Source organism: Podarcis filfolensis (genome assembly GCF_964270895.1).
Source record: "Podarcis filfolensis genome assembly, chromosome: 17".
Taxonomy (NCBI): domain Eukaryota; kingdom Metazoa; phylum Chordata; class Lepidosauria; order Squamata; family Lacertidae; genus Podarcis; species Podarcis filfolensis.
This window is the reverse complement of record NC_139621.1, coordinates 33,041,360-33,065,162: the sequence shown is the minus strand read 5'-3', so window position 1 is coordinate 33,065,162 and position 23,803 is coordinate 33,041,360. Positions and strand designations below refer to the sequence as shown.

The 23,803-nt window shown below is 42.0% G+C and overlaps 1 protein-coding gene and 1 long non-coding RNA gene across 4 annotated transcripts; both read left to right on the top strand.

The window, feature by feature from the left end:
- The first annotated feature begins 736 nt into the window (after positions 1-736).
- On the top strand, positions 737-4,724 carry LOC310752340. Its single transcript, XR_014542915.1, has 3 exons — positions 737-1,359; positions 2,074-2,128; positions 4,495-4,724. It is a non-coding gene; the product is annotated as an uncharacterized lncRNA (long non-coding RNA).
- Positions 4,725-6,151: 1,427 nt separating this feature from the next.
- On the top strand, positions 6,152-16,084 carry ERI1 (exoribonuclease 1). 3 transcript variants are annotated; one of them, XM_083592474.1, is made up of 7 exons: positions 6,152-6,465; positions 8,890-9,064; positions 10,630-10,840; positions 11,820-11,903; positions 12,805-12,914; positions 13,860-13,974; positions 14,841-16,084. In XM_083592474.1, the coding sequence occupies exons 2-7, from the start codon at positions 8,940-8,942 to the stop codon at positions 15,078-15,080; spliced, it is 885 nt and encodes a 294-aa protein (XP_083448600.1). In that variant the 5' UTR covers positions 6,152-6,465; positions 8,890-8,939; the 3' UTR covers positions 15,081-16,084. The 3 variants fall into 3 exon arrangements, with proteins under 3 accessions (XP_083448600.1, XP_083448602.1, XP_083448601.1); XM_083592476.1 differs by lacking the exon at positions 6,152-6,465 and adding an exon at positions 6,606-6,702; XM_083592475.1 differs by lacking the exon at positions 6,152-6,465 and adding an exon at positions 7,225-7,479.
- The last annotated feature ends 7,719 nt before the right edge of the window (positions 16,085-23,803 follow it).

Below are 23,803 nucleotides of genomic sequence, written 5' to 3'. Positions count from 1 at the left end.
CACTAGAACGCAACAGTAACCATTTTCTGTAACTAGCCAATCACTGAACGTCACTTTCAATCCCTTATTTGCATATGTGGACCTGAACTATCTACAGTATCCCGCTGCTGGCCCAGGGTGAGAACTTCAGTACATAACACCTGGCAACTAGACAGTGGCGGTAGTGGAGAAACAAATGGTTATTTCCCCTTGTCTGTTCAGGACAACTGACAGTTGTAGCAGTGTTGTTCCTAGAAGGGTGGGGAAAGCTGGTTCCCAGCAGCTGTGGGTTTTCCAAAGCCAGGATACATTCACATGCATATAGGTTACCTAAAGACTTCCATTCACCTACTGCTGTAAAAGTGGGTGGTGTAGTAAACATTTTCCAGCGGAAGCTTAATATCTTACCAGGTGATGGATGATTAGCTTTCTCCCTTTCCCACTGGCAGGTTTGGGAAAGGGGTTTATTCCAACACACAATTCCCCTCGTGGGCACATCTGCCGCCTACATGCTACACAGAGCAGGATTTGATTCTGCTTGCATAAACTGGCTCTAATAACTACTTGTGAAGGGAGATACGATCTTCTGCCTAGTAGTACACAATGCCTGCAAGGGATCGAAGTGTTTAAAGAAATAAAATAAGGGCTGCTGGGTGGGGAGGGGAGGAGAGATGAGTTTGCCTATACTTGTTGCTAGGGGCACCATTATCACTGGATTCCATTCCTTGTGTAATGTCAAGAATGTGCTTTATTTCTTAACTCGCGCTCTGCAATTACAAGCAGATGCAGAGACAGATTAGCCAATCAAACAAGTGCTATTATCTTCCTCATTTGCCACTGCCATGGGCTGTTTTAGGAACGCACATGGGCAAATGTAACGAGGATTCCAATAGGACATTATCTCTTGAGAACGAAAAATAAAACGCAGGATTTCCTTCTGTGCAGTGAAGTTTAGAAGAGTTAAAATAACGGATTTAGCTTCCTTGGTAGCTGAAGCTTTTTGGACTGAAAAAACGCTTGCGCTGTGTGTGTGTTGCTTGCAAGCGAGTCACTGTTTCCTTGGCTACCACAACAAACAAGGCCACAGGCAGGCACTGGAGCCAGAAGAAAGATAAACTCTAAACTCTACTTGGCAAATCCAACGTGTGCGGAAAGAGCAACAGGAACAAAAATTAGAAAACGTCAAGGTATTTGGTATGGACAGATCTAGCTGAGACATTTCTGTTTCTTTACCATCTCCAATGAGGAAACCATGCCTATTTCTTCAGGGGCTCAGGGACAGGTTGGATTTGGAGTCGACACATCCATTCAATGGCATCCCAAAGGAGATCAAACACTCTGTATGCCACTATCTTTCAAGGTCGACTCCTATCGCCAGAGGTAAGCGGTCCGCTTGTTGTGCCTGGGAAATATTTCGCCCCAGACAAAAATGGCACTTAATTAAAAAGTGCTTTGAAATGAGTGTCTTAATGAATAAGTTGCTGTCATTTGTCACTTACGAAGCACCTAAATATTTATAGGTGCTGTACGGAAATTAAAGGACAGGACAGTCCCTGCCTGCAGGCACTCAATCTAAAAGTCAAGGAGAGACTAGAGGAGACAAGAATAGGGAGGGAAGAGGGAAGTAAACGAGTCCAGGCACTAATTATTGAAGTTACATCATCTCAGCAGTATCATCTGTCCTGGACATGTGGGCCTCCCTCTCTTTTAAGCACACACACAATTCAGCAGTCCTTACTAGTTTCCTGACTGATGGCTTCTCTTCAGTTTTGCAGTCTCAGAGCAACTGGCAGCTGGAACCCAGTGTACTTTCTGGAAGGGAGAAGGGCGTTTCTTGCATATGCTCCTTTTCTAGCCTACGGATGGGGGCCGTGTTGGTCTCCATATTGCCACAATGTTCTCCTTTGAGAGCTGGGGTGCTGTCTCTTGGTCCTCAAGTCGGGCAGAGCCTATGATGTCCTTCCCTTCAGTTCAGAGAGTGTTGCCACACCAAGTTACCACTAGAATGTACAGAGCAAAACTAGGACAATGAGGCATTAAATGACATTGCAGCCTAAATACAACATCTATGCTCCATGTTCACGTTTTCTGCAGATACTTACGCTGCCACCCTGAATCCAAAATCAGATGTTTCACTCAGCACTCAGAAGTAAGTGGCACTCTTTGAGAAGAAAAATGATTGGTTTCACATTTCCTTTGAAAACCTAAATGTTAAGAAGTACAGTAATGCATGAGCAATTCTTCATACCCGGAATGTGCTGCATTGCTTGCCCTCTGGTGGCAAGAAGGGGGAAAATATTAAGAGCAGGAAGTGGCCTGAATATGCTCTTTTTAAAATGTACATAAATTGTTTCAGACTCTCTTTGCATTCCACAGCTGTTTCACCTGTTTATACTTTCTCTGTTTAATATTTCATACACATACCAGCCAATTGAGGATAACACTTAATAAATCTGATGAAGCAAAGTGAACACACACACACACACAACACAGGCCAGTTTCTGATTTAAGATTACTGCTCTTCCTACCCATTGCTAGATTGTTGTTATCTAGTTAATGCACCACAAAGTGGGGATCCTCTGGCCCAGGAGCCAAAAGTGACCCTCAAGATTAACCCCGGGCCATGCCCCACTTCCCCATATCTTAATACCTTTTCTCCCCATAAGCCCCAGTCACCCACTACTGTACTTGTTGACCTGATTCTACGTCCTCCTTGGGGGCTTTTACCTGACTGGAATGAGTCTTTTATGTATCCTGTTAGCCTGGAGGTTTTTTTTGGTGTGTGTGTTCATGCACATATGTGTAAAAACCTCTGGCTTTTGCATGGCTACAATTTATCTTCTCAGTTCTGTTGCCTCTGACCCCAGCCACCACTGGCAGAAGGTAGACCACAAGGGAATGCGACCTACTGAGCTGAAAAACACTCCCCACCGTGTTTTAGCTCTGCCTTACAATTCCTATTCTTTGACCATTTTATCTTTTATTTACCGTACTATTTTATTATTACGTTGCACATTACTTTTGGGGGACAAAATGGCCCATGGTGACCTCACTGAAGGCTGCATCTCAAAGTTGATGTGGCAAAAACTTTCTTTTTATAGGACACATTTTGGTGAGACAAGGTGGTGACACAAAAACCTTTTGTTGTAGCTCCCGCAGAAGCAGCCAGTAATGTGTATTTAAATCTGAAAATGGGAGGATGTGTGGAATCCTGACTAATCAGAGAAAGCACCTCTTGAAATCACAGCAAAAAATCTACATATTATTTTTTAAATTACAACATTTTGGAGGGGCCCTTGTTGTTGTTGTTGTTTAGTCGTTTAGCAATGTCTGACTCTTCGTGACCCCATGAACCAGAGCACGCCAGGCACTTCTGTCTTCCACTGCCTCCCGCAGTTTGGTCAAACTCATGCTGGTAGCTTTGAGAACGCTGTCCAACCATCTCGTCCTCTGTCGTCCCCTTCTCCTTGTGCCCTCCATCTTTCCCAGCATCAGGGTCTTTTCCAGGGAGTCTTCTCTTCTCATGAGGTGGCCAAAGTATTGGAGCCTCAGCTTCAAGATCTGTCCTTCCAGTGAGCGCTCAGGGCTGATTTCCTTAAGAATGGAGAGGTTTGATCTTCTTGCAGTCCATGGGACTCTCAAGAGTCTCCTCCAGCACCATAATTCAAAAGCATCAATTCTTCGGCAATCAGCCTTCTTGATGGTCCAGCTTTCACTTCCATACATCACTACTGGGAAAACCATAGCTGCCCTTGGGGAATCACAAAAAACTGTCCCCATGGTATTACAGCAGGGGACCTATAGAATCAGTCAATATCTTCAACCAACCAACCAACCTGAAAGATCCTTTCAAATTAGGAAAAAAGACTTGGAGGCCACAAAACACTCCAAGGGTGTCAGATACGGCTCACGTGCTGTGGCTTAGCCATTATGTTTTAAAACACTGATTTTCCTTACGGATTTTTCCAATGCAGGCACAAAGCCACAGCCTGCTTGCGGGAAACCACTTTCTCCAAAGCAGGGGTCAGCAAACTTTTCCAGCAGGGGGCCAGTCCACTGTCCCTCAGACCTTGTGGGAGGCCAGACTATATTTGGGGGTGGGGTGGGAAATGAACAAATTCCTATGACCCACAAATAACCCAGAGATTCATTTTAAATAAAAGCACACATTCTACTAAAAACACACTGATTCCCGGACCGTCCGCAGGCCGGATTTAGAAGGTGATTGGGCCAGATTCGGCCCCCGGGCTTTAGTTTGCCTACCCATGCTCCAAAGGAACTATCAAAAGGAGCATCATTGATATATTAAGAAAAAGACCTACATTCACCCACTTATTCAAAGCAGCTTTCCAATTGCTAGAGGATGTTAATGGCCAGCAATGCAAAAATTCTTGGTTGATAAATATCAACATGGTAACATGCATTTATTTAAATTTTATGGATTTGTTTAAGAGCAGATCAGTGGACACACTTATTTTCAAGGAAGTCATAACAACTTATGTAACTTCTTAACAGGTGAAGAGACAGTGCGAAAAAAACCATCCAGGATATGCAGCACTCCAAAGTGGAAACCGTTTAACCATTCCAGCTACCAAAAGTACATTGCTTACCAGTGCAAAAACCAAAGACACAAGCTACAGAAGTAAAGATGACATTTCCAGATTCTCGCTTTGTACCCTACTATAATTATGAGAATGTGATGAAATAGAACTATATTTGATATTACCACATTTATTAAAAATGGAGATAAAAAAGAAGTCAGTGCCATCCAGTGGTACCTCGGGTTACATACGCTTCAGGTTACATACACTTCAGATTACACACTCAGCTAACCCAGAAATAGTGCTTCAGGTTAAGAACTTTGCTTCAGGATAAGAACAGAAATTGGGCTCCGGCGGCGCGGCAGCAGCAGGAGGCCCCATTAGCTAAAGTGGTGCTTCACGTTAACAACAGTTTCAGGTTAAGTACGGACCTCCGGAACGAATTAAGTACTTAACCCGAGGTAGCACTGTACTTCGAAAGGTCTCCTAGGTAGCTATAGGTTTTCTGAAGTTTGTACACAAAAGATCAGCAACCCGTTTGCGTGGACAGCATGACAGTACTAGAGGAGTATTGACATCACGTAAGAAATGTAAACAAACAGTTCTGATTGGTCTTCATACAGTGGACGCTCAGGATGTGAACGTGATCCGTGCGAGAAGCACGTTCGCAACCCACAGTATTTGCAACCCGCAGCATCGCGTCTGCGCACACACGGGTCACAATTCGGTGCTTCTGTGCATGGGCAAAGCACAATTCAGTGCTTCTGCTCATGCGCCGAAACCTAAAAGTAACCCGTTCCGGTACTTCCGGGTTCGGCGCAGTGCGCAACACGAAAACACACAACCTGAAGTGTCTGTAACTGTTATGTACTGAGTTGAATAGGATCCAAAATGCAGCAGTCTGATTGGTCCTAGAACAATAGGATCCAAAATGCAGCAGTCTAATTGGTCCTAGAACAATAGGATTCAGAATGCAGCAGTCTGATTGGTCCTCAGGAGCCACCCAATCCAGCTCCAGATGAAAGTGAATTCACAACCTGATTGGCCTACAGGAGAATCCCGGAATTAGCCAATCACGTGCAGCCCACTGTGTAAATAATGTATATAAAGCAGACATTCTGGGGGAACATTCATTCCTCCTCGCTACTATGAGCTGAATAAAGAGCATGAAATCCACTCTTGACTCTGAGTATATTTCAGTAACCCAAGGTATGACTGTACTGGCTGTTATTAAGGATTTTGGGCACCAAGTTTTGGAAAGGAAGTAAAATTAATTAAGATATATTCGATGTATATATTTTAATGGGTATTTTCGTATAAATACTGGTTTTATTGATATTGTCATTGATACATTATTATTTTGCGCCTTGTGCGGGGGAACTGCCTGCAACCGCCCTAAATCCCAGCCCGGGCAGAGGGCGGGGCAAAGCGGGAGTCTGAGAGGAAGGCCACGCCCCTGACGTCGAAGCGCATTGCCTAAACACTGAGAGCGGGAGTTCTCCACGTGACACTAGACGGGCCGCGGATTGGAGGAGGAGCCGCCAAACGGGAGCTTTCCGTTCTGAAAGGGGCGGGAGGAAAAGAGAGGCGGGGCGCCGGACAAAGACGCGCGGTAGCGGCGGCGCGCACGCGCACTTCCTCCTCCAGGCCCTCTCAGTCTTGAGTTGTTAAGATCAGGGGAGGGGCGTTCCTATCCTAAGTCCCGCCTTCGCGTCAATCGTCAGGTCCAGGTGGGCGGAGCCGTGCGAGCAGAGGCTCTCCGGCAAGCTTGCGTCACTTATCCCGCCCCCCTTTTGTGACGCTGCTGCTGCTTTTGATCTTCTGGCGGCCGCCCGCGCCACAGCGGAAGAGAAGGGAGCGGCGGAACGCGAACGTGCCGACGTCGCAGCAGCAGCAGCCGCTAGCGCTAGAAGAGAACGGAGGAGTGACAGAAGCCGGCTTGCGGGTGAGCGTTGCCGCGGAGAGGCTTCAGAATGGGAATCGCCCTCCCTCTCTCTCCTCCTCCTCCTCCTTCCCACTGTGGCGTCATTGGTCCAGCTCGCGCGCGGCGCCCGGCGAAAGTCACGTGAGGCGGCATTAGCCGTTTGAAGGAGGAATGGCGCTCGCGCGCGAGGGGGGGGAGGGGAGGAGAACGGTCCTGTTTAACGGTCTCAAATCACCACCACCCCGGGCCAAATTTGTGGTGCTTCACATTGTTGGGTTGAAATAATGACAGACAGGTAGTGAGTGTCATCTGGGAGGCATCTCCTGAGCAAGTCTCAAGGAGCCTCTTTTATTGAATATTACAGCATTGCCACATATGTGCTTATTGCTGATTGGTTAACACAAGTACAAAGCAAAGATTACATTAATCACCAATACATTAAAGGCTGGAAAAGGGTGCACAGAACTAGACAGGCATGAAGACCTCCTAATTAAATTATAACCAATGATTAATATATTAAGACTTAAAACAATTACTAATGATTGATATAGGAAACTCAAAAGAGCATAGTAACCACGTTCCGTAGATGTGATCAACTATGCATTAAGAACAGGCACGTTACGGTGTTTCATGAACTCAATATGAACTGAACATTCTGGGGTGGTGAGGGAATGTCTTAGTATTGTTTGTGCAGCATTGTGTGCAGGAGTGAAACTTAAGAGCAAGACTTCCCATCAGGCCACAGTTGTGTATAGGATTATTGCATCCAGCATCCCAGCATCACATTATTATTATTATTATTATTTATTCTTCTCAGAGCGGTTCGCAACATTAAAATGCCGTAGGAAAACCCCCCACACAAAATAGATAATAAAAACAAACCAATAACCCCCTCCTACCACTCCCACAACACGTTTGAAAGGGTTGCGCCGCCATTAATACTCGTGAGAGCAGCACCGTTATGAAGCCCGCCAAAATGCCACAGCATATCCCGCAAGGTTTCGGGTTCTCCAGAGCTCCTCGTCAGGCTGGAGGGTAAACAAACATGGGGCGAAGTGGGTGGAGCAGCGTGCATGTTTCTTGTGAAGGAGGGGAGGACAGGTGCCCCACCCAGGCCCGAAGTCACCCTAAGCCTCAAACTGTCCAAAATTCCCTTTTTCTCTTCTAAAACAGCTTTTCTCTGCTCTTCTCTGCTTTCTCACAAGATGCTGTTGCATAGGCAAAATGTTCCTTTTATCAGTACGAGAGAGCTTCAAAAAGGCTGATGAATAGGCTCTGTCAATGCCAAGCATAAAGCAAGCCTGGGAACTGAGTCTTATCTCACTCTAGGTGCAACACATCTTGGACACTGGACCGCAAGGCTCCTCAACCCCCTTGGCTTCTCATCCCCCTTTCCTGGGAAGGGCGCCAAGAGTCCCAAAGACAGGAGCTTTCTGTTCATGCTCAGGAAACTCATCATGGGGCAGGGCTCCTGAGGAGGAGGAGAAAGGGGAGGGAATATATGCTCTGTGCAAATGGCTGTGAACTTGTGCTTGTTTGTGAAATTATCACACTAGCTCCTTCTACCAAGCCTGGATGGTAGAAATAAAGCTTTTTCTCTGAAAATTATCCCTTGAGTGTCTGTTTGACTCCCATTTCCCTGTCCCGGGCACAATTCTCTTCCCACCCGAGGGCAAAACCTGAAAAGGCTACAATTGTAGACTCTGGTGCTGCTTGTGTGTGGCAAGGTGTGTTTTTTTGGTAGCATCCCCCCCCCCCCAATTTTGTTGAATGGTCTCTATTATTTTTTCCAAATTTTTATTATTAATTTTCCAAAAGATTTTTCAAACAAACAACATAAATCTCAGTTGTATTTAAACCAATCTTAGTAACATTGTTAAGTGACCTCCTCGTATCCCCCTGGTTGAATTTCAGTGTATATCATTTTAACAGTTTTCCAAAACCAGTATTCTTATAAGATGAACTTCATTACTTATCATCTTTCTTTCTTTCAAATTTGGCATTAAACATATTAATTCATCACATTACATATTTAAATCCTAAGCCTATCTGATATTTGCAAGTTTGGGTACTGTGACCAAGAAGGTTCTGCTATGATATTGTGGCACCAGCCACAGTGGAACTATCAGCAAGAACTCCCCAGCAGATCTCAGACTATTGACTGGTAGACTAAATCCGACCCACAAAGCAATATTGACCATCATTTCCTTCATAAAAGAAAAATGATTTCAAAAGTTACGTATGTATGAGGGGGAGAGAGGTTCCAGACTATTACAACTCTGGGGTTTTCTTTATATAATGCCCTGCATCAGGTAAAAAGTGTTTATTAGTTTATATATGGATCAGCAAATCAGCAGGAATGTGTTGAATAAAATACTTATTTTAAGCTTTGGAAGTTGAGGTCGATTGATATAAACTTGATTGTTTTGTATCATTATCACATAGCCTTCCAGAGTAAGCGGCATTATATATTTTATTGTCAAGAAAAGAAAACCATGTCTGGTTCAAGTGACTTCAGCGACCCAGTTTACAAAGAGATTTCTCTGACGAATGGCCATATCAACAGAATGAGCCGAGATGAACTTAGAGCTAAACTTGCTGAATTCAAACTTGACACCAGGTAAGCATTTGTCAGGTGTTTGTCTTTTTTGAGGATACATATGCATTTCTGATTTCATATGTAAGTAATAATAATAATTTTATTATTCATATGACGTTCATCTGACTGGGTTGCCCTAGGCCTAGCCAATGTGGGTGGCTTCTAACAAAATATAGTCGGACCTCGGCTCCTGAACGCCTTGGGAGTTGAACGTTCTGGCTCCCAAACAATCGAAAACCGGAAGTGAGTGTTTCGGTTTTCAAACGTTCTTTTGGAAGCCGAACATCTGATGGGGCTTCCTATTGGCTATAGGAGCTTCCTGCAGCCAATCAGAGGCCGCGCTTTGGTTTCCGAACATTTCAGAAGTTGAATGGACTTCCAGAACGGATTCCATTCGACTTCCGAGGTACGACTGTATTTAAAAACAAAACGAAACATCAATCATTAAAAACTACCCTGAGCAGGGCTGGATTGAGACCGGTATGGTCACCTATTATGCATCCCTATTCCTACAAGCTTTTTACAGCCTGAAGAGTAAGTGAAATTAGAGGGAAAGTTTGTCATTTGTTAGTTATTTAGAGTACATTATAAATGGAATGGAACTGAAGACTTGTGGAGAAACTGAGGATTTGATAGTTACAGCTGCTACTGGTAATGTAATTTCTGAACACATGACTTGTTGCATAATTTGTAATTCTAGAGTTTGCAATATAAGTTATAAGTCTGTATATTCTTCAGTTATACAGCAAAAGGAACATGTAAGAGAAGTTCCATATAGCCTTCCTGAAAGGATAACCTGGTAAGAAAAGGGAAATGAAGGGAGAATGACAGCTAGGAAGAAACTCAATAGGATGGTTTGGATGTAATTATAAACAGTTTACCGTTGTGGGCACAAGTCTCAGAATTGCATGCTCCTCCACTATACTACCCATGCTGGCTGGAGCTGATGGGGGCTGTGCAAAGGATCTGGAGGGCACTAGGATGGGATTGGTGGTTTAGCATTATAGCCAAACCCTAAATTGGTTAATGAGCTATGATTAGCTGAAATAAACTTCTTAGCTGTGTACATAATTGGTACTATTCCTGTTTTGCGATTAATTCCTGTCCTATCATCTATCTATCACTGCAGCTTGCCTGGATATGCTTAAGCTTATATGAATCATGAATCAAATGATTGTTATTTTTTTAAGTGTTTCCATTTCACTGCTGACTTCCTTTGTAAAGAACTGGGGTAACTCTGAATAAGGTGGTCTTTCCATTTTCTAAGACTTGCGATTTTTCTGATTCTTCTAGAGAGATTTTTGGACTTGCTTTAAGGTGGTTATTCCTTTCTCAAGAGAAGACTGTACTGTAGGAGCAACTGCTTTGTGTGGTCTGTGGATCAGAACAGCTCATTGTAATACCTTTTAGGCATTGGCATTTACAAGAGGCAGGGCTAAAGTTTGCAGAGGGAGCCAACCAACAAATAGACCATGAGATTTCTACACTTTGTATTCTACAAATACCATGGCATTTCTACACTCAGCACTTTGCTGAATAAACCTTAGGTGATGGTCAAGCACTGATATATATTTTTCCTTTGGCAGAGGAGTGAAAGATGTTTTGAAAAAGAGACTGAAAAACTACTATAAGAAAGAAAAGTTAATGCAAAACCAGACTATGAATGCAGATAATTACTATGATTACATCTGTGTTATTGACTTTGAAGCAACTTGTGAAGAAGGAAATCCTCCTGAATCTACACATGAAATCATTGAATTTCCTATTGTCTTGTTAAACACTCGGACATTAGAAATTGTAAGTGACCCTGTTTCTTCTTACTTTTTTATGGGTAGCAAACATTAGATACAGTGTGTTTTGTAAAAGAGAATTTGGGCAATACAGTGGTACCTCTGGTTACAGACGGGATCTGTTCCGGAGGCCCGGCCGTATCCCAAAAACTCCGTAACTGGAGGCGCCCTTCTGGGCACGTGCGCGGCGCAATTGAGCTTTTCAGCATACACACGTGACGTGCAGATCGCTTCTGCGTGCAGATCGCTTCTGCGCATGTGCGTGTGGCAAAACAGGAAGTATACACTTCTGGGTTTGCCACATTCGCAACCCGAAGAGTACGTATCCAGAGGGATAACCCGAGGTACCACTGTATATCCTTTTCTTACAGATACTGTTTAACCTCTTAAAAATAACTTTTAGTTTTTGTTCAGCTTTCAGTTTAAAAGCTTTTTACAGGAATTTAAAAGTAATCACGTTTGTTCCTGCAACAAAGGTAACTAGAACCTTCAGGTTTTTTTTTGTGGAAAAGCAGCCAGCAAGAAAAATGTTAAGTTATTACACTGCCACTCCTATATTAAAAACTGCAGCATCCTGCTTTTCATTTTTCAAAGATCTGTTGAGCTTCATTACACATATGTAAGTTTGTCCTCAATAGTGCAAAAAATCACATCTGTACAAGTGTTCAGTGGCTCTGATGATGTGTCCATAGTTCTTTAACAGCTACTGTATGTTAAAAAGGTCTCAGCACTACATATCAGCCGGCAAAGATACCCAAAGTGGAGGCTGTTGAGAATGTCCCTGTTCATAAGAAAATGAGTGTCAGGTTTTCTCTTTCATAAAATGTTGCCATTTCACTGCTTGTGTTCAAATATAAAAAAGCTTGGATGTTGACTGCTTGCATGCTAGTTAATACCTTAATTATTACTCTTTTCTTCTAAAACATTATACATTTTCTGTGATTCTTTTGCATTGTTGCCAAGTGAGCTATGTTTTAATATTATAGGAGGACACATTTCAACAGTATGTGAAACCAGAGATTAATCCTCAGCTTTCAGAATTCTGCATTAATTTGACAGGAATCTCTCAGGTAACATTCTCTGCAGCTGACCACAGTTATGAGTGTAAATGAAGCAAGTGCTTGTTATAATAGTCTCGGCTCCTAGTTCCAAGCATATTTATTGGGTATGTTGATGATTAATTAAGTGTGCTTAGGACAACAATGTCCCCCTTCCTTTCCTGTTTCCAGATTAACATTTCTAAAATCAATATTTCAAGTACATTAATTACGTGTCCATGATTTTCAACCTGTGTTCTTGGGATTCCTAAAGCTCCTTCAGGTCCTTATCAGGGTTTTCTCAATAAGATCGTTGATGGAAGATAGGATTCCCTAAAAGGTAGCTTGAATGATATTGTATCATTCTGAATTTTCCCACACAATGTGCTGGAAACTGTCCCTGGATGGTGTTCAGAATATTCCAGACTGTGCCTCAAAGTAAGAGTTAATCAGCAGGTGTATAATGGTTTCTAGGCAGACAGAGGTTTAAAAGAAAGTTAAAGAGCATTGTTCTGGGAGATAAAAAGGGAAATGTATTGCTCCAGCTATAAGGTATATTCAGATTGTGCTACTATTTTAAATTCTATGGGGATTATGTTGATGGATTGATTTAAAGTTTGTTTTTCCAGTATAAGTGTTAGGAATGCAGCTCCATCTAATGTTGTCAGTCTGTTGTGCAGGGAGTGGTTGAAAGTAGTTACTATCCACTGAATGCAATAGAAAACAATAACGTTTTTAGTTACGTTTTTTTTTTTTTTTTTTTTTTTTTTGGAAATCTGTTGTAGACTTGCTAGCAAGCTTTTAAAGATTTATCTTATCCAAGTCCCAATTTGTGTTAATCTTGCTTTTCACAGTTTCTTGCACAATGTTTTTTTAGATCATACCTTGTACAATATTTTTATTTTTGCTCATTGCTGTTGTTACATATTTTCAGGACCTTGTAGATAAAGCAGATGAATTTCCAAAGGTTCTGCAACATGCTGTGGACTGGATGAAACAGAAAGAACTGGGAAGCAAATATAGCTATTCCATATTAACTGATGGGTATGTATTCAGTTGCTTAAAAATAATACTTTTAACATTGCAAAACCATTAATTTCCAATCAAGAAACATATATTGTAAAAATTAAGCCAAATTGATAATCTTAACTCTGTGCTATTCTTTTATGTTGCATCTTTGGAATTATTCAGGTAACTGAAGCTGTTTTTGCATTTTTATCTGAATAGCATGTCATGATGAATAGTTCTGTAAAAGGACTCCCAAACAAAGTTGAATTCAGTGGGGATAATATGTGTAACTATTTCAAGCATGTTAGTATTCATATGTAAGTATTTAATCCAAGTGGTTCTTACAGCTAGTGTGCTGGTCGCAACCATGCTCCATTATGTTCCTATCCATATCCAGAATTATGTTCCTACCCATAATTAGTATAGCAAAAAAACTCTTCTGCATAAAAGTTGCAATTTTGCTATTTGAGTCCCACCTCTTTAATTCTAGCAAGATTGATTCTATATAAAGTAATGCCAAACACCATTGCACAGTTACAAAAACAAAGTTAGTTAATACAGTGACAGAAATTTTAAAAATCCAGCAGAGTCACATAAAACATCAGCGCATAAATGCAATTTTTATCTCACTGTTAAATTAAAAGATCAGGCAAATAGAACTGGTTTTACCTGGCCTCAAAACTCATTGGTTAAAAGGAGTTTTGCCAGTGCAAGGATTTATCCTTGTGCAGTGGAATACTCTCCCCCTCTCCTCCCTGCATACCCACTAAATCTGTTCTAGGGGTTTCCCCAACCTTCTATAAAAGGAAAGGGGAGAAGACCGGTTGCCACCTGTCCAGCCTCTGAAGGTGCCCAGAAGATGACCTCCAAAGTTCATGTAATCAGAGACACAGGGGAGATCTTCATGTGTTGGTCCTATTAGCATGAAAGGGACACCTAACTCACTCTTAAGATACTATGCATATTTTTTCTTTTTTTAAGATCTTGGGATATGAGTAAATTTTTGAATATCCAGTGTCGCATTAGCCGTCTGAAATATCCTTCTTTTGCTAAGAAGTGGATCAATATTCGCAAATCCTATGGGAACTTCTACAAGGTTTGTGTCTCTGTCACTTACATTGCCTGAAACTCAGTGCTAGGTATTTAAAATTTAAGTATATTGTAGACTTATATTATCAATATGATCTGACATACATCATTTTTGTTCAGATAATTTGTTTAAGTTTGTTTAAAAGAGGGAGCATTCCTTGCTAGTTTTTTGTTTTTGTTTTGCTGTTACAGTTATCCCTGTAGGGATAACCTTTGTTTCCTGTAATGATGATGATTTGTGTTTTCAATATTTATTTTTTCCTCTTTGCAAAAACAAAAATATGCCTTTTTCAGTATTATAGCTAGGAAGCATTTTATGTTCTTAAGCTCTAAATGTAAGTTTATTACTTTCTCAGAAAATAAGTGTTGCATATATTTCAAATCCCCCCCCCCCAAAAAACCCCCCACATTTCTATCTCCATGGCTTCAAAATTTGTGGGAATGTATACATCAAGTCCTAGCTGGCTAGAACTTAGTTTAATCAAAGCTCTGTTCCAGGTGAGGTATACCTCTGGCCAAACCGTTAGCAAACGGCAACCCAGCCTGTAACTGTTGCCTACTGTGCCTTTAGCTCTTCTAAATTGGTTGAGAAGGGTATAATCTTCGTTATTTTGGGTTGTATTGATATTTGTCATACCCAGAGTAGACCCATTGAAATGAATGCATATGGCTGATTTAGGCCTATTATCTTCAGTTGGTCTACTATCAATAGAATTTAGTTGCATATAACCCTTTGTTTGTTTGTATTGTGGCATTAGGCAACTGAACAATTTAATAGCAGCAACAACAACAATAATAATGTAGGTGGGTGTATATATATTGGTTCTCTTTCCTACCTCCTCCTGCTTTAGTATCTTTTATTTTCTTTATCAGGTTCCAAGAAGCCAAATTAGACTTTCAACCATGCTTGAAAAGCTGGGAATGGACTATGATGGACGGCCTCACAGTGGGCTTGATGACTCTAAGAACATTGCGCGCATAGCAATACGTATGCTTCAAGATGGCTGTGAGCTTCGGGTGAATGAAAGATTGCATGGTGGGCTGTTACTGACTGTCTCCTCCACTGTCCCAATAGAGGGAGCTCCTGTACCACTAATGCCAAGTTTACGATAAAAATTAAACATTGAGTTACATTACGTTGAGGACCATACCCAAGAACGCTAGGACTTCAAAAGACTTCCAAGGAGCTTAAAAACTGGTATCTGTTTCCCAGTTTAACAACTCACTGGAATTTACAATTTGTCACAAAACCACTGGTGTTAATGTTGGGTTGTTTTTATGGCTGCCTCGGTTCGTTGTGCTAGGTTTGGTATAAAATATCCAGGTAGTTAAGATGGCTTTCTGTAAAATGTAAAGTCAAAACTAGAAGCATAGAATTGAGTCCACAGGTGTAATACCGTTCTTTTCTCCTTCAATATGAAATAGGTAATTGCAACACTGTTGAACAACACCATTGAATGTGCTGTATCTCTTTTCTTTTGTAGCATACAAGGGTCTGCTTGACTTTGTGAAACAGTGGCCAAATCGACTTTACCTTCTGCTCATATTTCAAAACTTACCTGTTAATTTTTGCAAGTCTTGCTCCAGGAGGGGGAGATTCAGTTTTTAAGTTTGCCTGGCTTTAGCCCAACTAATAGCAATTTCATGCAGTAATAACCAACGTTTTTCTTTTTCGTATTCAGAAATGTTTAGGCCTTTAATTGGCCAAAATTAAGCACTTTTTAGACACCTTAAATTGTTGACTTTAGCATGTGCTTTATGCTCTCCCATTTAAATAAGTGGAACCAGAAAGGGCTTGATTTTGGCTGGAATAGGTTTCTGTTTATTTTTCTTCCTTCCATTATGAATCAAATACTTTGGTTTGATTACTCGACCACTCTACCTCTGTTGTAAAAGGATCAGTGGAGAAGCTTATTTCCACAATATTTTAATAAGATCTGGATTTGATGTGATTATTGCATAAGTTTATTTCTATGACCAAAGACAAACTCTTACATATATAACTATGCCAAACAGCCTGCAAAGTGTATAAAGCTTTGTTTTGATGTTGACATAATAAATACAAGTCAAGTTTCTATTGGTACATAAAATATTACATAAAAGTGCACATCTTTTTTGTGTTGATGAGTGTATGCTTGTCTTTTGAACTATCCTCCCCTTCTCAAGTAGCTCTGATTTGCTTATATGCACGTTACTCTATTTTATCTTCAAAACAACCCAGAAAGAGTGTTTGAGTAGCTCAGATTTCATAAGGCTCTTCAGGGCTGAGCATGAATTCAAACCCATATCTTCAGTTTCCAACACTTATCCATTCCCCTGCACTGGGTTTTTGGTTCTACGTGTAGATAAACTCACAATAATGTTTAACAGTCTATGGTATTTGTTTAATACTTCAAAAAAATTAGAAAGACCATCCAAAGCAATAAAATACAGTAAGCCCGCAACTTACATGTGGGTCACATTCCAGGGATAATGTCTAAAGCAAAGATTGTGTGTAGTAAAAAAACAATGGGTTCAATAGCAGATGGGATTGCCAAAGTCTTTTCCTGGATGCCCGCTCCTTTCTGCCTGCTAGCTAGCTAGCTAGCGATTGATTCATTGATTGATTGATTGATTGATTGATTACCAAACACATAAAGCTGAATGTGCCCAAGTTAAACATGCATAAGTTGCAAGATTACTGTACACCAAAACAAAAGATAATGCATATCCTGTACAAAATATTACTGGGCTATAACTATCTTGTTGTGCAAAATACATAAAAGTCCTCAAATAAACTCTAAGCTAAATCATAGTCACAGTAATACCATAAATACTGTATTTTTCTGTGTATAAGATGCCCCCGTACATAAGACGCCCCGTATCTTGGGGGACTAAATTTAAAGAAAATGAGGGGAGCTGCCCCAAAGTTGTTGAGCTTTTTTAGGGTGATTGCATGTGTGCCATCACCCCAGCAGGGCCGTTGCGGAGGGTTGGCAAAGTGGGCAGCCATTCCCCCCCCCCCACGCCACTGTGGGCGGGAAACGGGGTGCGGGCCGCCAACCAACTGTCTGGCTGTGCGCAGATTCCCCTCCACACTGCTGCGGGAAACGCTCCCTAGAGCGCGCACCTCTCTCAGCGGCATGGGGTGGAGTTGCGTGCACACCAACCTGCAGGCTGGCGGCGTGCAGCTCCCTGCCCCCACTATCCGTGTATAGGATGCCCCCAGTTTTTTGACATGATTTTTGAGTCAAAAAACCTCATCTTATACACGGAAAAATATGGTACTCATCATCTGCTATGAATTCATAAACAACAGAGTCTTGTGGCACCTTAAAGACTAACCCATTTTATTATGGCATAAGCTGTCCTGGTTTGCTGTCCACTTCATGAGAGGCGTATGTTACCTTGAGTTGCAGATCAAATATGATAGCTAACACTGATATTGGTAAGCCGATAAAATAAAAACCCATCTCGAGCCCTAAAATAATTAAAGATGCATCACACTACCAGCTATTGACTTTTGATGTTGATAAATTGATTCAAAGAAGCTTGTCTGCTATTGCTGCAGCAAATATTTCTTTTCACATTATAGTGGTACCTCAGGTTAAGAACTTAATTCATTCTGGAGGTCCGTTCTTAACCTGAAACTGTTCTTAACCTGAGGTACCACTTTAGCAAATGGGGCCTCCTGCCGCCGCCACGCAATTTCTATTATCATCCTGAAGCAAAGTTCTTAACCCAAGGTATGGACTGCAAGAAGATCAAACCTCTCCATTCTGAAGGAAATCAGCCCTGAGTGCTCACTGGAAGGACAGATCCTGAAGCTGAGGCTCCAATACTCTGGCCACCTGAGAAGACTCCCTGGAAAAGACCCTGATGAATGGGAAAGATGGAGGGCACAAGGAGAAGGGGACGACAGAGGACGAGATGGTTGGACAGTGTTCTCGAAGCTACAAACATGAGTTTGACCAAACTGCGGGAGGCAGTGGAAGACAGGAGTGCCTGGCGTGCTCTGGTCCATGGGGTCACGAAGAGGCGGACACGACTAAACAACTAAACAACAACAACTATTTCTGGGTTAGCGGAGTCTGTAACCTGAAGCGTCTGTAACCCGAGGTACCACTGTACATTTCATGCCACAAAATGTGGTGATGCCCTCTAGGTTAAATGGCTTTTAACGGGAGAGATAGACATATTGGCTATTAGGCATGAGAAGGGGGACCAGCAACAAAATATAGTGCAGTGTTCCTGTTTAGTACCCCAGCCAGCCATTGCCCTCTTCCTGGCTTTCTGATTTCCCCCCATCCCAACATTAGCATCCCATTCCCACTAAGCATGCACAGTCCTCATTAGGCTGTTCCTGGGATTTTCCCCACCAGGGTTTCTCCGCCATTTTTAAAATACTTGATACCTCCCTCCTGTGCATGAATGGCATTGTTTTAGCTAGGATCAAACTCAGATAATGAATTCATTAATATAGAGGGTAGCTATTGCTTTTATGCCCTGTTTGTGGTCTTGGAAGCATCTAGTTGGCCACTGTGGAATGCTAGACTAGTCTTTTGAACTGCTCTAGCAACACCCTACTTATGTCCTTGAGTTCTTATGTTTACAGTGTAAAGCCCCTGATGTTCCCTTGAACATTCTTGCATGAAGGGGACTTAATTTTTTTCAAGTGAAGCATGGCAACATACAGTATTAAGGCAGGAGGAACAAGAGAACAAGACTGCCAACTGGGAATTATCAGACATTCCCAATAAATTATGTTCAGGGTAAGCACAAAGTTATCAAACTTCGGTAAACAAGGTAATAGACTGCCAATGTGGATACCTGCCTGTGGAAGGTTTATGGGATAAAGGCTAAAAAAAGAACTCTTGCCACAGGGTAGTCTTTATGTAATCTGTTGCAAAATTCTTATCTTTTGGGTTCTGATCCAGCCAAAGTTAAGCATTTAAGTGCCACTGGCTTCAGTGAATGAGGGCATCTAGAAGGATATAAAAATGCCTAACTTTGTTGGGACTGTGTTCTAAATTTTCAATAGAGTCTACAAACATGAGTCAATGGTCTCATTCACACTTCACTTAAAACCATGGTTTCAACTTAACTGTGGTTTCAAGGTGAATGCCCAGTGTGATAGTGCATGCTGCTGAAATTGCAGTCACTTTGTCCCCCTCCGCTCCTGCTGCTGCACTACAAGGAGCTAAGTCATGGTTTGGTTTAGTATTATGTCTGAGCCCAGGCTCATGGTTTGTCAAGAACAAACCATGGTTACTGGTTGTGGTTTATTACAAGCCCCATTTGGATGTAAAGCTAAGCCAACCCATGGCTTAGCTCACACTAGTGTGGTAGCACCAGGAGTGGCCACAGTTTTCTTCCTGTTCAGCAGCACAATACACAGTCACAATTAAGTCATAGTTGAACTTAACTGGTTGAAAGTGATAAGCAAACCAGGCCATTGAGTCACATCTCCAGGTCCAAATGCCAATAAACTGAATGCACATCCCCATTGAAATAGCAGTAGCCATGTCTGCTGTTCTGATGCATCTGTGGATGCAAATGGAGATTTGTAACTGGCACCATTACCAGTGGCCCATTGACTGTAGCTTGAGCACGGCTTCTATTTCACTCGTGGGACTCTTTAAAACACACTCCCTTTAAAGCTCTTTAAGAAGTGTGGTTGCTTTTATGCTTATTTTGTCTCTTACCTGATTTATTTACTTTACCACTGCAGTAGCAAAGTCCTAGTAGCCAGGTTACTCAATAGCCAATGCAATGCAAACAATTCCACTGAATACCATGTTCTGACCTCTATTACAAAATTAATAAAGTATGATTCACCACTGCTAATTTTAACTGTGCTACTTATTTGTTTTAAAGCATTCTAAACCACTTACCGGAAATATTCTTTTAAAAAACCTCAAAGCAGTACACAAAAATACAACATAAAAACAGTATAATAAAAACAGAGATACATCATAATAACCAGTCCAATGGCATTAGGGAAAAAAAAAGATAAAAGTCAAGAATTCAATAATAATATGGTCCAATCTGATAGGTTGGGGGAGAATATGTCATTACAAGATGTCTGACACAATGCGTTTCAAATAGAAGGGAATTCCACAGTGCAATGAAACTGCTTGTTTTGGGTCACTGATATTCTGTAAGGTACAGTGCCACAAATAAAAAAATGTACGTTATCCAGATCTAAATTGGCTTTAACCAATCCAGGAAAGAGAACCTTAAATTACAGGAGCAAAACTAAAACCATTTCAGTGTTAGAAATTATTAGGAAAGGGGCTGAATATAAAACAGAAAGTACCATATAATAAAGTCACTATATTAGTTATGGTGCATATACATGGAAGGGCTAATTAAACAGAAGCAATGAGAAACAGATTATGATTATTGTTGATTTCCATATTTTCACACTCTGTATCTTCAGTGCTTTATTCTAGCCCAACCTGTTCTCTGTCTGAGATCTGCTCAATCTGTCTGCACAGGAAACCCTCCCAGGAAAACACCATCTTAAGATCTACACTGTAGCCACACGCACTGCACGTATATTTTTCTCACCATGTCTGCGGAAGAATGCTGCGAAACTCATAAACTTGCCTAATAAATCACTTGTTTACATGAAACAGTATTTGCGGTGTTAACGCCCATTTGCCCAACTGAGAGACGTAACAAAACGATGGCTGCAGCAATACAGTGGCATTAATAACATTGGAAAGCAATAAACACATTGATATCTGCATCAGCTTGGCAATTAAATGGCCATGCCACTTTGTCTAGGAGGTTTTCCTCCATGTCAGTTTGGAAGACTTTTTGTCTAGTGTCGAAGGATAATATCCTAATATCCTAGTCCTAGAAGGGGGCTGCCATTTAACTGAGTACTGGTAGCCTGCTAGGGGCTGCATGCCGCAGAACAGCCAGATGTCACACGATCCCAACCTGCCAGTGTTTAGTAAACAGACACAGCTACCGTGAGATTGTAGATTAATACATTCCTGTTGGGAATGGTGGGAGAAGACATTGACAAGAATGACCAGAAACTGTTCTTATACACAGCAACGGTGGCGAGGTTATTGCTGGCTCAGGTATGGAAACAGCAGAAATTGCCTACAATAGAAGAATGGCAGTATAAGGTTATGGAGTATGCAGAAATAGCCAAATTAACAGCAAAAATTTGACATCAGGGGGATGAAACATATCAAAAAGAATGGGGAAAATTTATGTTATATATAGAGAAGATGATGTGAAATAGGGAAACAAGTAGAATTAAAATAATATAACGGGAAAATACAATAAATTTACTGGATAATAATATCAAAATGAATTAAAAATGTATATTAGAATTATTATTGAACAATATTTGTAAATGAATATAGACAGCAAGAATTTGTATATATAGAAAGATTTATTTGTTTATGGACATTTAATGGAAAAAATGAAGAAGAACAATCTTGTGGAAAATGGATAAAGACAATGCGAAAAGTCAAAGAGGGCACAAAAAAGCCAGAAGAAGGAAGGAGGGAAGTCAGCTCAGGAGAGCAAGAACAAATGTGAAATATAATGTATGTGTATGTACAGTATGTAACTAAAAATTCACCAATGGTCCATCTAGTGCATGGGTAGTCAACCTTTTTATACCTACCGCCCACTAATGCATCTTTCTTGATGGTAAAATTTCCTTACTGCCCACCAGTACTCGATGGAAGGAGGATTCAGCTTGTGCCGTAGAGCCCCCTACCGCCCACCTAGAATCCTGAAATGCACACTAGTGGGCAGTAGGGACCAGGCTGACAACCCCTGATCTAGTGCAGCATTGTCTATATGCCATGGGTAGGCAACCTAAGGCCCGGGGCCGGATCTGGCCCAATCGCCTTCGAAATCCGGCCCACAGACAGTTCCGGGAATCAGTGTGTTTTTACATGAATAGAATGTGTCCTTTTATTTAAAATGCATCTCTGGGTTATTTGTGGGGCATAGGAATTAGTTCATTATTATTTTTCAAAATATAGTCTGGCTCCCCACAAGGTCTGAGGGACAGCGGACCGGCTCCCTGCTGAAAAAGTTTGCTCACCCCTGGTCTATGCTAACTTCAGGCTTTGATGGAGATCTGTCAGTTACTCTCTGTTGTGTCAGCAGTTGGGATGCAGAAATAAGGGAGAACTCTCCCAGAGCCTCTGCTGCTGTTCATAGCTTGGAAACAATCCACTGAGCTGCATTATGGGGAGACGAACGCCAGTAGCCAGATTAGAAGTTACCAGGGACCAGACATAGTCCCTTGACTGCTGACAGCCTCTCCTGGTGTGTTTGTTTGTTCCTGGGCTCCACAAGCACAATGCAGAACTATTTGATTACTGTATAATATTTTTTAGGGGAGAGGGTTCAATATTGGTTAACTTTTATGCCCCCCATCTTGTTTCTAGGGATTTTTTTCTGGCCTTCTCTGCTTCAATTCGCCTCCTACTCTTCCATGACCTCCACTGCCTAGAGAGGGATTTAGGGAGCACGTCTGGTTCGGTTGCACTGGTGCAGAGCCTTGGGGGTGACCCTGGGGACTCCACAACTATTATTTAGAATGGGGCGTGAGAGGCGGAGGGGCACCACATTTTAACGTTGCACATGGCGCCACTGAAATATGACACCGCAAGATCTGCCACTCATGCCCCATTCTAAATCATAGTTTCCAGTATGGTGTAGTGGTTAAGAGCGGTAGACTCGTAATCTGGTGAATCGGGTTTGTGTCTCCACTCCTCCAGATGCAGCTGCTGGGTCACCTTGGGCTAGTCACACTTCTTTGCAGTCTCTCACACTTCTTTGAAGTCTCTTTGAAACACCTCACAGAGTGTTTGTAGTGGGGGAGGAAGGGAAAGGAGAATGTTAGCTGCTTTGAGACTCCTTAAAGGTAAAGGTAAAGGTAAAGGGACCCCTGACCATTAGGTCCAGTCATGGCCGACTCTGGGGTTGCGGCGCTCAACTTGGCCAAGGGAGCTGGCGTACAGCTTCCGGGTCATGTGGCCAGCATGACTAAGCTGCTTCTGGCGAACCAGAGCAGCGCACGGAAACGCTGTTTACCTTCGTACCAGAGTGGTACCTATTTATCTACTTGCACTTTGACGTGCTTTCAAACTGCTAGGTTGGCAGGAGCAACGGGAGCTCACTCTGTCGAGGGGATTTGAACCACCAACCTTCTGATCAGCAAGCCCTGTGGGTTAAACCACAGAGCCACCTGCGTCTCTCGAGACTCCTTAGGGTAGTGATAAAGCGGGATATCAAATCCAGACTCCTCTTCTTCTTCTAAACTGTCATCTTATCTTCTTCCTCCTCCATCATTTAGAATAACTTTCCCAGATGTTTTGGACAACAACTCGCAACAGCAACAGCCAGCATGGCTGTGCTGGGAGTTGTAGTACACAACATCTGGAAGGCACCAGGTTGTAGAAGGCTGACTTAAAACAGCCCACATGGTTCCATGGAGGGCAGCCCACCCATGGCATAGACATTATCATGCTTTGTCACACTTCCTTCTTCGAAAAGTGCGGCGTCTAGACTTCATTCTAGACATCATTGTGATGCGAGTTTATTTAGGCCTCTCTCTGGATGAGAGGCTACAAAAGTGCAGATGAGAACTTTGCCAAATGAAAAGAGTTCCAGAGCTGCTGTTTGCTGTGCAGCAACAAGCCAAACGGGTTGCACAGTCCGCCTGACTACAGTTTAGTTCTGTTCTGTTTGTTTTACAAAGCAGTGCCTGAGAATAGCTTTTGCTTCCAGGCCCTCCTTTTGTGTGCACACTTCTGAATGTTTGCTTTTCGCCCTTGCAAAGATTAACTAAAATATGGTTTTTGCTTCTC